The sequence below is a fragment of the Grus americana genome, chromosome 3, assembly GCF_028858705.1.
Source record: "Grus americana isolate bGruAme1 chromosome 3, bGruAme1.mat, whole genome shotgun sequence".
In the NCBI taxonomy this organism is placed as follows: Eukaryota; Metazoa; Chordata; class Aves; order Gruiformes; family Gruidae; genus Grus; species Grus americana.
This window is the reverse complement of record NC_072854.1, coordinates 77,784,372-77,798,297: the sequence shown is the minus strand read 5'-3', so window position 1 is coordinate 77,798,297 and position 13,926 is coordinate 77,784,372. Positions and strand designations below refer to the sequence as shown.

The window sequence follows — 13,926 nt, the reverse complement described above, 5'->3', positions numbered from 1 at the left end:
AAAAGGCAAGCGGTGAAACTCGTTACCCTGAGAGACCCAGCAGTTCCTGGACGTCTGGATCATCTCCATCTCAAGAAGGACAAGAGAAAAACAATTTCTTCATTGCGCCTGTTAACTTAGCAACATTGCAATAGCAAACACAAGGCAAAGGCTCGTTTAATACCGACATGCCCCACGGGTAGGAAACATCAGGCTTGGTGCTGCCTCTCCTCTGCAGCTGCAGGCAAGTTAGCCAGCGCTGCAGCAGGGCGGCAGCTACGCGGGAATTAGAGCCTGACGGGAGGTACCACAGAAGTTTGGTGGAGAAAATTCAGCCCTCTTTGGACTGTGTTTAAGAGTAGAATTGAGGTCGATATGTACCTGTATATGTTTTCTCTGTTGGATTCTTGTAGGTTGGAACTAAATTTTAAATATGTATTTTGTGAGGGGGGGAAAAAAGGCCAACTGTCTCATAACTGTTTTAAGCAACTTTTCTTCATTGCAAAACTATATGAAACAGCCACCAGTTTCTCCAGGTCACCATAATTTCCAGGGCTACTGATGAATGGTGTTTACTGGGACCTCTGAATTCTAAGGCCAGCCCTCTTATTCATTTGTCATTTTGAAATTACGCTTATTCCTAGAGCATAGGTAATTATTCTGTCAGTAAGAGTTTATATTGAAATTGTTGCTATTGCCTGCAATAATAATAACAACAACAGTAATAATACATCTGTTCAACTGAAGCAAATATAATAAAAAAAATGATTATGTTACAGTAGAATTCACGAAACAAATATATCACTTCATGGATCATTTGACAGGATATCGCACCATTAAGGTAAATAAATTTAAATAAAACATCTGCTTTACATAAAAAAAAAAAAAAATGACCCAATGACCCAGGTGCAGCTATGCAGAGGTGTCAAAGGCTTTCAGTTTTGCACAAGTCATGGACAGATGTATTTCCAGCTGCAGATTTTGGCTTTTTGGAGGAAGTTCCATGATAGCAAATGGCAGCTTTCTCTGCTCTTCATCAAGCCGTTTATTCAGTTTGTTTTTAACGATGTTAGTTAGAACTGTATATCCAGTTGGTCCAGTTCTGTTTAAAAATACGCAAAAATTGGAGTTTCACCTCTGCATCAGGACATGAGTTTTATATGATCATCTCACTGCTCTGTCGGTCAGTACTTCTCTAATGACGGGGTTTAACCCACTGGCTAATTTCAGCCAAAAATCCAAAACGCACTTAAGCTCCTGCAGCGTCTGTGGGATTTTTTGGCTGGGGGAGAGATCCAAGTTGGTGTCCCAGCAGGGGAAAAAGCGGGAGGCTGCAGCTGCCAGAGGCTCCACCGGGCAGGCGGGAGCCCACCCAGCAGCACCCGCAGAGCTCAGACCCGCTGCAGCCTCTGCAGGCTGCTCCTCGCCGGGCAAGGGCGTCGGAGCTCAGGTCACCGCTCTGAGGATTTGTTTTTGGCAGAGTTAGTACGTCCTAGAAACCTGTGTGTGCTCCCGACAACTCACATATGTTTTTTTTTTTTTTTTTTTTTTTTGGTAGCATTAGACTTCATCAATCTGTCCGTTCATTCTCCTTGCTGGAAAACTGAGCAGAGGTACTTCAGAGGGATATTGTGAGACTTAATTAACTTTTCCAAACATTTAGAGAGAATAATGAATAGGTGATAAATAATATAAATGGAAGCTCAATATTAAAAGTGTAGGATTAATTTAGAGACATCTGTCATGCCAAATCTGAACATTGAAGCATCCAAGCTACTTAAAAAAAAAACAAACCAACAAAACCCCACCAAACCAAAGGAAAGTCTTTGATTTCTTTAAAGAAATCTTTGATTTCATGTAAAAGGGGGAAAAAAAGGAGGGGAGGGGGAGATAAAATGACCTCTTCCAGACCCTGGACTCCTAAAAACCAGTCAGCGTTTGTATTGATTTTTCAGAGTGCCCTTCTACAAAGGAGTGTCTCCTGCTCTGTAAATCTGTTTTTTTCCTTTGCCGCGGCAGTGCTAGGACTGAGTGGTAAAGCTTTGTTTCTAATGGCTCTTTCCCCATCTCTAAAAGGTTCCATATTTGGGGGCACAGAGGGTCTTTCAGAAAAAGAACCTTCATGAAATTATATGCATTTCAGAACAAATGCATATAAAGTCCCTACATGACATTATTGGTATACTTGTACATTCAGGTGCCAACAGGACACTTCTGTTTTTCTTTGTGTTGTAATGATGCTCCACTGAGTAGGTACAGCATGAAAGGCTGCTCTGTGGAAGATTTGAATATAATACTGTGTGGAGCTGAAACACAGTAATGCAAATAGTATTTCCAAGTAGAGCCACTGAAGCTAGATTATGATCTTTTTTGGAAAGCTTGTATTTCTCCATATCTCGGGTAATTAGTCACCACACAACTACTTTGTCTTCCAGACATACACAGCGTGGATTTGAAACTAGAATCTAGCTCTCTGCTTTTGTCTACATTAGCCAGCATTAAAAACAGATTAAAATAACAGAAACAGAATTGAAAAAGATGTTGCGCATAGTTTTTTGTATATATTCCATTTTCTATATCGCTCGTATGTTCCAGTGCTATGTGAAGAATTTGAAACTGAGTTGTGCGTTCTTGAGTCTGAGTTATATTTTGGTTTTGTCCCACTGGAGGCCTGGTGCTGAGTTTTAGAGAAGTGAGGAGGGTAATAGATGAAATTTAAATCCATCCTTTTATTCACTGATTTATTTCTCTTGCTACCAGTATTTTTTGATGGTGACTTAGTTAAGTTAACATAGTTTCTAACTCCCTCTGTTCTTGCTTTGTTAATTAATTAGTGCTCCGCTCCTGACTGAGCAGGGACATTTCTTACCAAAAGGTCATTTTGAAAGGTAGGGACAGGCAAATCATTTGTAATCAATAATGCTTTTTGCCAAACATCTCTGAGCAGATTGTGAAACCTTTGGCATTGTTTGTGTATTTTCTTTGTGTATCTTCTTGCAGGAACAGCTTTCTGTAAGGGGTGGTTGCTGGTGTCAGACACGCAGCGGGGTTTCTCTCTCTGGTGTTGCAGGTCCAGGGGATTAAGCAGCACCTTGGGTAAAATTGTCAAAAAGGACAAAAGGCCATAAGGACAAGCCACTGAGGCACCAAACCCATCATCTGACAACCTATTCCTAATTCCCCCCAAAATTAAGCTTTTAAATGCCAGTTTCAGCCTGGTGACACCGAGACAATTGCCTCCAAAATCATCAGAGAGAGACTGGCCCACTCAGAGAGGCAACCAGGGCACCGGGTCCTGCCCCGATCCACCTCCAGGGCACTCTGGGGAGGGACCAGGCTTCTGTGCCTCAAGGCAGCCAGCAGGTATTCACACTGGGACTGCAGTTATAGAAGGATCTACGCACCCAACATCAACTCATGAAAAATAAGAGTTACCACTTTAGTGCACTTGAAGAGTGGTAGAACTGTCTTTAGCTTTAGATGCCTTGCAGAGCTCTCCATCCTCTTTTTAAAAGAAGATTTAGACTAGAAGTCATTTAACTATTTCTGGAAGTGTGATGGAGCATCCAAGTGCTTTGCTTGCATTTGTGAGGCTGCATCAGTAAGTCAGAGACATCCACAGCGCATGAACAGGCAAACGACTGTGGTCATGAGCAAGGCAGAATTGTGCTGGATCTCAGCTAACGTGTACTCAAAATATTTCACCCATGAGACTCTGGCTGCTCACGCTGTTCACCAACAGAGGCGAGAGCAACACCCAAGTTTGGCACCCTTGGAGGAAGTTAGAATATATCGTATATGTTTCCACGCCATCTGCGGGGGCAGCCGCAGCCTGGCTCCCTGCGCCGATGCTGATCCCAGAACAGGCAGGATGGAGGCAGATGCGCTCCCTTGCTCTGCACTGGTCTTCCTCGTAGACATACGTCTCGGCTCGTGTCTCAGCCCTGGTGCACCACGCCGTGGTTCCTCCCGTGGGTGAGCCCGAGATGGGTTTCACCGCATTGAGGATTTTGCTGTTTATCAAGTCTGATTTGCAGCTCAGCGCCCTTAGCTAAGGCAGTCCATTAAGATGTCTGTAATACATGCTCCCTTGCTGGATCTTTATCTACAAAACCATTTTAAAGAGGAAAGCCGTAAGTGGAAAATGGTATCAGTCATGAGAGCACTAACTTAAAGTGTCCGTGCCCGGACAGGATCCAGCTGGCACCAAGAGAAGCGTGCTGTGGGACACATGGGGGGCACCAGGGGGATTTCAACTCAGGAAGGAGAGCAGAAGAAAAAGCTATTTCATTTTTATGTGACACCTGAAAATTGAATTAATACCAATTTAAACGTGATGCATGTTTTAGCTTGTACGAGGCTGTAGGTAAAGCCCTCGTGCCTTCTAACACCAAATCTAGATGCAAAAATCAAAACTGTACTGCAAGTTAAACTTAAAATTACTTCTGTTGAAGTAGAAGGATCAACTTTTACTCCAGGTAAGTCTGAAGACAGAGAAAAGACCAGCAAAGTATTTCACACAAATTTAGAAGATAGCTTCAGGATAATTTTCTTCTGGTAGGACTAAGAATTCCTTTGGGCAGCAGTGAGAAAGGTATTATTAAATAAAAATGTTTGGAAGTTATTCTTTGGCCAAAGAGACCCCCCGAAGCAATACTCTGGCTCCACTGAAAGCAGTGGCTGAACAGTGTTTAACTTCACGGAGCTGTGACTTCAGCTCAGCTACCCAGTCACTAGATGTATGACACGTTACTCTCCCCTTATGGTGAATTAGCTATAAATTTTAATAAGTATTACAGTGAATAAATTAGTGTCTCTTCTAGAAACTCCCCCTTTACAGCTCCTGTAGGCCACAGTTTCACTAATTAAAGTTCTCATTGTGTTGGCTCGACATCCTGCTGAACTGATACAGTATCATTGCACGTACGTCAAGGGATGTCCCTAGAAGATGTTACTTGACAGTGTACATAGCTAGTGATGCACTCACTCTTAGTTTTTTAGTGACACATATAAACAAGAAGTTCATTGGCTGAAATTTAATTTCTATTTCCATATTTAAATCTCAACCAAAGTTGATATCATGAGAGCTTCAGAGAGGGAAGCAGGATTATGGGTTTATTTTCTTATTCAGAAAATATACTGCTCGTCTGTTATTGAGAAGGACATTTTTTTCTCTCCTTGGAAATGCTCTGAATATATTTTTCCCTTTTCCCCTTTCCCTTCTGTACTTCATGGTTATTAAAATTAAAACAGCCCAAGAAGTAAAAATTCATACCTTAAATAAAACCCTCTCCTTAAACATTCAGTGTTAAAGTAAGCAGTAACATCCTCCTCTTTGATGATCAGACCTAGACAGAAGTGGATAAGCTCTATTTATCTGCATGTATACTCAGCTGCCTCCACTTTTCTTTCATACCATGTTAATACCTGGAAATGGGAGCTGGTTTTATTTCAGGGTGCTTCCTCCTCTGTTACAGGCTCCACCAGTCTGATCTCTTCTGTCTCATGACACCAGGGATTATTTCAGGGATAGCTAATTTGTCCAAGATCATGCAAACGATCTTTGTGACTTTGTGCTCATCGCTCCAGCTTATGTTCTCTGCCTCTGCCTGATGTATAATTTAAAGATAAGTAGCAAACCTCACCTTTCACACCCAATTCAATACTGGGTAGAAGGGGCGAGGGTTTAGCAGATGACCTCTATTTCCAGTGAGCATTCTACTCATATAGGTAAACATCTGGTGTAGGCATTACCTGCCCAAGCCGCCTGCGTGCTGCACTGAGGCCCCTGCAAGCGGTCAAAATGAGGGTGGGTGAGCTGAGCTATTTGCGCTTTCCTCTGCACCTTTGGTGTACGTCCCCTGTCGCTGCCAAGGGGTGAGCAGAAGAAGAGGCTGTTCCACAGCACCAGGCTGGTACCTGTGTGGGGAGAGCCCAGCCCTGTGCTGAGCCGTGCTGAACTGAGCCGCTCAGTCGTCTTCCCTGAGGCTACTGAGCTCCGGTGTTGCTGTTGCAGCTCTTCGATAAGACCATCAGAGAAAGGGGATTCATTCAGAAAGGAGTGCATAGGAACAGGTCCTTGTCAGAGATCCAGCCATTTTGGAAATGAATGGAGAAATTCATGGTAATACATGTTCACTGATCCCCAAACGAGACTAAGCTTGCTCACCCACGTAGAAGTGAATATCTTTAATGTTCAGGCTTCACCATCCCTGGCACTGCAGCAGCTATTCAGACCCTGTCCATCTTTTGCCATGCTGCTGGAGGATTTCCTCCATAGCCAGGATCTAGCAGGCTGAATAAGCAGCCAGAACTAATCCAGACCGTGCTTGAGCAAATTAATTATCTGACTGTCAGGATGTAAGAACTAGACAGGAGACTCCCTCAGCAGAGCAGACTGGGGCCACTGAATACTAGAAAAAAAATTGTGAAGTGCAGAAGAGAGGCACTTTACCACTCACTGTACCTGGAAGATGACAGAGGAGTCAGATGGAGCCAGAGCCTCATGCTGTTGAAAAGTTATATCAAAGTGCCATCTGTTCTTAAAACCTTTCCTGATGTATATCAGACCCACATTGCCCCAATCCCAAATACTCCCCCAATAGGGAATTCCTATTTCCAGGTGTATCTGGAATATGGTAAAATAAATCTTCCCTCCTGCTATGACAGAATTAATAATAAACCACAAAGGAGAAGGGATTTAACCTTGCTTTTTTATTAAATATCGTGACAGTGGATGTGCAGCATATGGTACAATAACTAACTCTGACAGTGCCCTGTGGTATGTAAGCTGGTGCAAGCAGGTAGATATCTCTGGGGACGCTACATTGGAGGTTAAAATCAGGCATGGCCCAGGCATATGGAAGTAATAGGGTAAGAAAAATAAAGTGGGAGAAAGTAAGTGGTTTTGCCTTTCTAGAGAATATGATTAATAGGTTCGTTGGTGGTAGGACTGCATAAAAATCTGCACCTATATAGCTTCGGCCCTCAGAGCATTTAAGTCAGGTAGTATTTGATGCTGGAAGATGGGGAGGGCAGGTCATCAACTCACATTACAGGTTCCAGCTATCTTTTTTAGCAGCCACTGTGAAGGTGGTGATTAGACCAGCTTTGGAGGAGACTAGGTTCAGAGAGGTTACGGAACGATGACTCTGGAAAATGAGGTTGTCTTCTGTGGTGACATAGCCTTTTCTTCAATATTGCTGTGGCTGCTGTGTACATGTGGGGAGGAGGGTGACATGGGAGTGAACAGGGAACAGGGCAGGGGGCTTCAGCAAAGTGCCTGGCTGCACAGCTGTGCCTTTACCTGTTCAGAGGTTGAAATCATGGAATCATAGAATAATAAAATGGTTTGGGTTGGAAGGGACCCTAAAGACCATCTAGTTCCACACACCCCCCCTGCCATGGGCAGGGACACCCTCCACTAGACCACGTTGCCCAAAGCCCCATCCAACCTGGCCTTGAACACTGCCAGGGAGGGGGCAGCCACAACCTCTCTGGGCAACCTGTTCCAGTACCTCACCACCCTCACAGGGAAGATTTTCTTCCTTATATCTAATCTAAATCGACCCTCCTTCAGCTTAAACCCATTACCCCTTGTCCTGTCACCACACTCCCTGATAAACAGTCCCTCACCAGCTTTCCTGTAGGCCCCTTCAGGTACTGGAAGGCTGCTGTAAGGTCTCCCCAGAGCCTTCTCTTTTCCAGGCTGAACAACCCCAGCTCCCTCAGCCTGTCTTCATAGGTGAGGTGCTCCAGCCCTCTGATCAGCTTCGTGGCCCTCGCTCCAACAGCTCCATGTCTGTCTTGTACTGGGGCCCCCAGAGCTGGACGCAGTACTCCAGGGGGGGGTCTCACAAGAGTGGAGTAGAGGGGCAGGATCACCTCGCTCGACCTGCTGGTCACACTTCTGATGGGGACAGGAGGGTGCACTGCCTTTCTGCCAGCCCATTCACACATCTCTGCAGTGCAAGCACAGAGAGGCACTTTGTTAGGCTATCTAACCAAGTTTAATGGGAAACGTCTTCACATAAGAGTGCTCAGCAATGCCCACCTGTCCAAGAAGAATTCCTGCTTGGGAGCATCACTGATCTACAGCATGAGAAATACTCTGCCTTCACATAGGTTAAGCATTTTGTGAGTGGATGATATGTGATTTTTACTCATGAGATAAGATTCTGAGATTCCCTTTGTTTTGATTTTTAGCCACAAGGTAGCTTAGGTTGAGTGAGCCAGGAAAGCTTACATTTACCTATTGACCTAGGTAAAGCATCAAAATAGCAAGAAATCCAAGTGTCCCTCCACCCCTATTTAAGATTTTCAGATCAGCTGTTTTGGACCTAGTTCTGCACATTAGTTTTTGAAGTACAGCAACAGAATACGTGGTTCCTTATGCATGTTCATTACTCAGGTGCTGAGAGTACTCAGCTTCTCAGCAGATCCACAACACACGCAGGCAATGACAGAATCTCAGTGAGATCTCGGGCTTTACCACCTAAAATAGTCTCATAACATTCCCTGTAGATGCATTCAGCTGAAAAGCATATTGGCATTGTATAATGCGGAGAAAGAAGAAGAAAATTTCAATGTTTTCATTATGGAATTAGTAAAATTGTGATTGACTGAAACAAGAATCTGTAAGATCGAGAGCTGATAATGTGGGGACTTGAATCTCCTCAATGTCTGAACAATCTGCTAAATGTGTTTGCTATGAAATCTTTAGCATTGGTTTTGATTAGTTTGAACCCAGCTCACCTCCGTAACTACTTTTTCTCTTAAACTCTATTCATCTCAACCATAGAAAGTATTTTTCTCACTGCTATCACACAATAATTTCTCTCTACAAATAAAAATAGTTCTTTACTATTTTTAATCAGCCTTTTTTCTTTTTTACTGGTTGTTTGGGTAGTTTATTGGAAGCTTAAAATATTTTCTATAAATCACTTCCAGGGAGTGCTATTCAGTTTTATCTCATAAACGCTGTTAGCCTCAGCATAGTACAAAAAGTTAATTTGCACAAGGTTAACCTGACGAGCTCTGGGACTGGTACAATCTGTTTAATCTTAAATGAGATAGAGTTATTAATTTTATATAGTTTTAATTTTCACATTAACATTCTCTTCTGTAAAGCATAATCACCTCCCTGTTGTTTGTAATATTGTAGTGCTTTTAGTGAGGGCAGTTCTCTACAGAGGAAGACATAGCGCCTTCCTGAAGAGCCTACTTTTTGCATAGACAAGACAGACAGAAAAAGGGGGTGCTAGTGAGTGGCACGATTTGCCGCAGGTCACGCCACAAGCCATCAGCAGAGTGAGAATTTGAATCCAAATTGCCTAAACCTCATTCCAGTACTGTATCCCATGACCATGCTTCCTCTTAATATGTCGCTGTTCTTATTGTTCTTTCTTTATAGTTCGGGATCGGGTACGATCAAAAATGGAGAGAGATATTTTGGCAGAAGTGAATCATCCTTTCATAGTCAAGCTTCATTATGGTAACTATCATAAAATGTAATTCATGTTTGTTCTTAAATTGGTTGGGGAATTGTAACTAGATGTGTTATAATTTCATACAGATACCCCCTGCCTTCTTCTGACTCTGTCTATAACAAAATCATAGAGGTTACCTGTGTGAAATTCTTCATTTATGCTAAAGGAGAATTTCAGTATAAGTAGGTTTTAGCCATTTCTCCATCAAAATACATTTTTCATAAAATCTAACGTGATAGGTTGTGCAGGTGGGGGTAGCTGGTGAGTATGCATACATCTGCCCACCCCCTCACCTGCTGTCAGGTATCATTTAGAAAACAATATAATCTAAATAAAAACTATTTTTAATAATCAGCACCAGTCCAAATTTGTATATGTGTGTATATGAATGTGGTATCTTGGAGTTGCCTTCCTACACCTCAGTAGCTCCCTGAGGACCCCCGTTATTACTGTAAAAGGTCTTCTGAGGACATTTTGGATAGTGCGCGCTCTCCTCTCACACAAACTTGGGAGCTTCTCGCTATGCCTAGCCCTCAGTGACTCCTGGTACCTTGCTTAGTGGAAAGCAATATTAATTCATACGTGCTTGGTATGGAAAAGAATATATTAGTAATGCATTGCTGTCTATCAATTGATACCATTTTTTCCCATAGTCTAAGTTCGGTTGCTTAGTTCTGTACAGAAATTAAATTTTTCTGTCCTCAAAGTGCTGAAATGAAAGGAACGTAACGGCATGAATGATACACTGCTAGTCAACAAAATTAATTCTTTGAAGACTTCATCTTCATTCAAACTTCCAACATCTTCATCCTTTTCTTATGCAGCATTTCAAACAGAGGGAAAGTTGTATCTAATACTAGATTTCCTGCGGGGAGGGGACCTTTTCACAAGACTCTCCAAAGAGGTAAGCTGAAAGATTTTAACTTTAGAAATTAAAGACTATCCTGGGTTTCCAGAACTCAGATGAAGTTGATGGGAATGAAAAATGGCCTTAGGAATAGTTCTGCTATGTGTATGTAATAGACCGGCATCACCCTGCATCTGTAAGTGTGCTCTTAATAATTGTATTTGAATTATGTTATAGGTAACACAGCAGATAGCATGTAGGTATAGCAGTTGTAGAAAACTGCACCACTACTAAACCATTCCCATAGCAAAATAGCCCCAGACTCATTGGTCACAAAATATATCTTGGATGTGATGAGAAAGAGTCAGAGAAATCAATCCCCAATACATTTTGCCCTGGCCACGGGCACAGAACCACTGGAAAAACACACCCGCTGCCAGCAGAAAGAAGAGATGGCCGTAGGTCAGGGGCCGACCCCTGCAGCAAGCGTGCAGACAGCGGGGAAGAGCCGTCTCCTGCAGCAGCTGCTGGGAGCAGATCAGAGGCCACGCTCCACGCCAGGGTTTGGAGGTTGGCTGTCACATCCCTCACCGGCTTGCCTCCTGCCTGCCTGGGGACAGCGGCTGCTTCCATCACCTCCCTGGGCTCCTATCCCTTCCCTGTCCTCCGCAGCTCCTGCCCTGGGGAGATGCTGCTGCTGGAGAAGGCGGCAGCCAGGAAATGGTCCAAACTTGAGACTCGCTGATGCCCGTAGAAAGCGGCAGCAGCAGCAGGTTTTTTAGGTTCATTTAGCACTTGCTTGCATCTCCAGATGCTTCCTTCAAGGCAGCTGTCTGCGTTGCGTGAAGCAGCGCATCCTCCTGCATTTAGCCTCTGAGGGGGCCCTGCCAGCAGCACGGGAGGCTCGGGCAAGGCAGCCCTGCCGCCCTTGGAGGCTTCTCTGCACCCAGGCGTTCTCTGTCACCAACATGACATCCCCAGCCCATGGTCTTCTTCCAGGCTGTGGGGACAGGGGTGCAGGCAACCACCTAGCACACAAGCTTTAAAGATAAAACACGGATGTTTCAAATGCCATCTTGAAGGGAAGCTCTGTTTGCTCTTCTTGTTTTGGGGAGTTACTGATGGACTAAAATAGCTGTGAAAACAGTACTTTTACTCAAATGTTCCCTAGGTTGTTTTTTTCCCCGTCTGATTCCTGGTTTGGTGACGTGCTGCAGGCTGCTGTGCTTGCCACAGCTTGGGAGCTCAAGTATTTGCTTTCAAGGCTTGTTTGCGAGAAGACATTACAACAGGTTAATTACACCGCTGAGTAATGATACTCATATAAGTACTTAGTACGTGGTAGCAGTTATTTTTAGTATGAGGATAAAGATTAAAGAAAATTAAAATATCCTTTTGCTGTTTGTCCTGAAATCAGGCTTTCCTAGGACACAGCGTGCTGTCTTAGCAAGGGCCTCTCCGGTTTCCTGGGAGAAGAGAGGAAAAGTGATTCTTGCCTACAGAGGGCAGTTACCCGTTCTACGCAGCTAGGGAACTCAAAAGTGAAAAACAGCTCAGATTTTGTACTCATTTAAAACTTCACGTTTTCCCCAAAGCTTTTCCAATGCAAGGCAGAGCCTTCTCTGCCTTATACTCTCAAGAATGAGCCCTCTTCAACTTGACAGTCCTTTTTACTTTTCAGCGTTTGCAGCTCATCTTGCCTTCCTACACTTTGCAGCTGTTTAGTGGCAACACATCACAAGGGAAGCCGTTATGGGAAAACTCGTACTGCTTACAGTTTGTTAATTACAGACTTGGTCCAGCGGTATCGATTTCAGTGGACTTTCAGTCAGATCCCTTCTACCACAGCATGCGTGCATGCAAAGCTTGCCTCTCTCCCTGTGTCTTCCTGAGACGTCTGACTTAGCTGGGTGTACCTGTATAGATTAGATTTTGCCTGATTCAATCGATTAAATCTCTTCTCTACATTATTTATTTTAAACCTTATAAATAATTTAAACTTATTTTGATAATTAATGCAATTTTTATATTCAGACCAATTACATTTTTGTCAGAGTTTTTGCTTGCATATCTTTTTTCTTGCTAGCCTTTGCAGTGATATTCTTAATTAAATTATGTGACATCTGTTCTCCGAATCCTCTCTTTTTGCTCTCAGCCTTCTGTAGCTTCTCAAAGCACACAAGTATTGAGGTTGCCCCTTTCCAAGAGCAGAGGCTTAATTTTAAAAATAAACTCAGCAGCTTCTACTGTAGATATTTTCATTTACATTTGACATGTAAATTTCTATTGAGCTGGCTCATTTTACTTCTGTCTCACATAGTATTCACGCTTGTGTATCCAATATATCAGCTTCTCTTTCTGCATTCTTATCACTGTACATTTGAAATTTAATTAAAGAGAACTTATTAACATCTGGGATGTAATGAAAGTTGAACCAAACGGGTTTCTTGCCATCTCAGTTTTTCTGAGCTTAGTGTTTTTTTGATTACAGAAGTTTCTTCCCACCTAAACCCGAGCTTTCAGTGTTAGCAGTATCCGTATCAGCTATCAAAAGGAAGCAACTGCCCTCAGTTTAGACCTCATCAGGCCCTGGATGTTAGACAATGCACCACATCAGGCCCTGGGTGTTAGGCAGCACATCACCGCTTAGGGCATCTGCACTGAGATTCCTTGAACCCTCGATGCATGGGGTTTTAAATCCATCTCTGAGTCTCTTCACACTGTGTGTTCTGCTCAGATTTGGAAGCATTTCACTTCCCCAAAGAGGTTACCCCGTGTTATTTTGTGCGAATTTGGTAACCAAATGCTAAGATTTTAGCAAATTAAGAGATATGAAAGCAATAAGTGCTGCACTGAACATATTGAATTCTGCCATTCATTTCCAAAGGCTAAGGAGTTAGAAACTTATTCATATTATTGTGACATGATGCCATCTAAACAGATCAAACAGACAAATGAGAGCAGCATGTTTTAAGGAACAGAAGTACTCAACAGATCAAGTTTTGCTTTATAAGGAGAATCTGGTAAGAATTGTTAATGTGAGCTCAGACAAATTATGGAAAATTGAACCTGATATGATGGTCCGTCCAGCGTTCCCGAGTTAGACAATTCCTTCCCCGTGTCTGTTTAATACAAGCCAGCCTACCACTGTCCGGTAAATAGATGTGTTCTTCTCTTCCTTCTCTCTAGGTGATGTTTACAGAAGAGGATGTCAAGTTCTACTTAGCTGAGCTGGCCTTGGCGTTAGACCACCTCCATGGTCTTGGAATTATTTACAGGGATCTAAAACCAGAAAAGTAAGTTAATGAGAAAGAGTGAACTGAAGCATAAATACATGAGCTTTTAGGTTGTTTCTGCTCCTTGTCACGCTAGTGAATCCAAAGGTGCCAGAGGCTCTGCCTTCCTTCTTGTATGTGAGACTCTACACGTGAGACTGTCACCGTCAGCAGTAGCGTCTTCCTGTCATACCATTCTAGGATGAGGCCAAATATTTTCACTGCGCTCCAGTATGATGGGGCCTCTGTGTGCCTGGCCTTCAGTTTAGTGAATGATCTCAGCGTGGGATTCAGATCTCTGTGCCTTTGACTTCAGTAGCACCGTTTTTCAGTTCTC

The 13,926-nt window shown here is 43.2% G+C and overlaps 1 protein-coding gene across 1 annotated transcript in view; it reads left to right on the top strand.

Moving 5' to 3' along the window:
* The window catches only part of RPS6KA2 (ribosomal protein S6 kinase A2), a 176,367-nt gene that overhangs the window by 89,060 nt on the left and 73,381 nt on the right, over positions 1-13,926 (top strand). Inside the window, exons 4-6 of the mRNA XM_054820218.1 lie at positions 9,392-9,472; positions 10,292-10,371; positions 13,504-13,610. Of these exons, the coding sequence (XP_054676193.1) occupies positions 9,392-9,472; positions 10,292-10,371; positions 13,504-13,610 (268 nt within the window). The remainder of the gene's footprint in view (positions 1-9,391; positions 9,473-10,291; positions 10,372-13,503; positions 13,611-13,926) is intronic.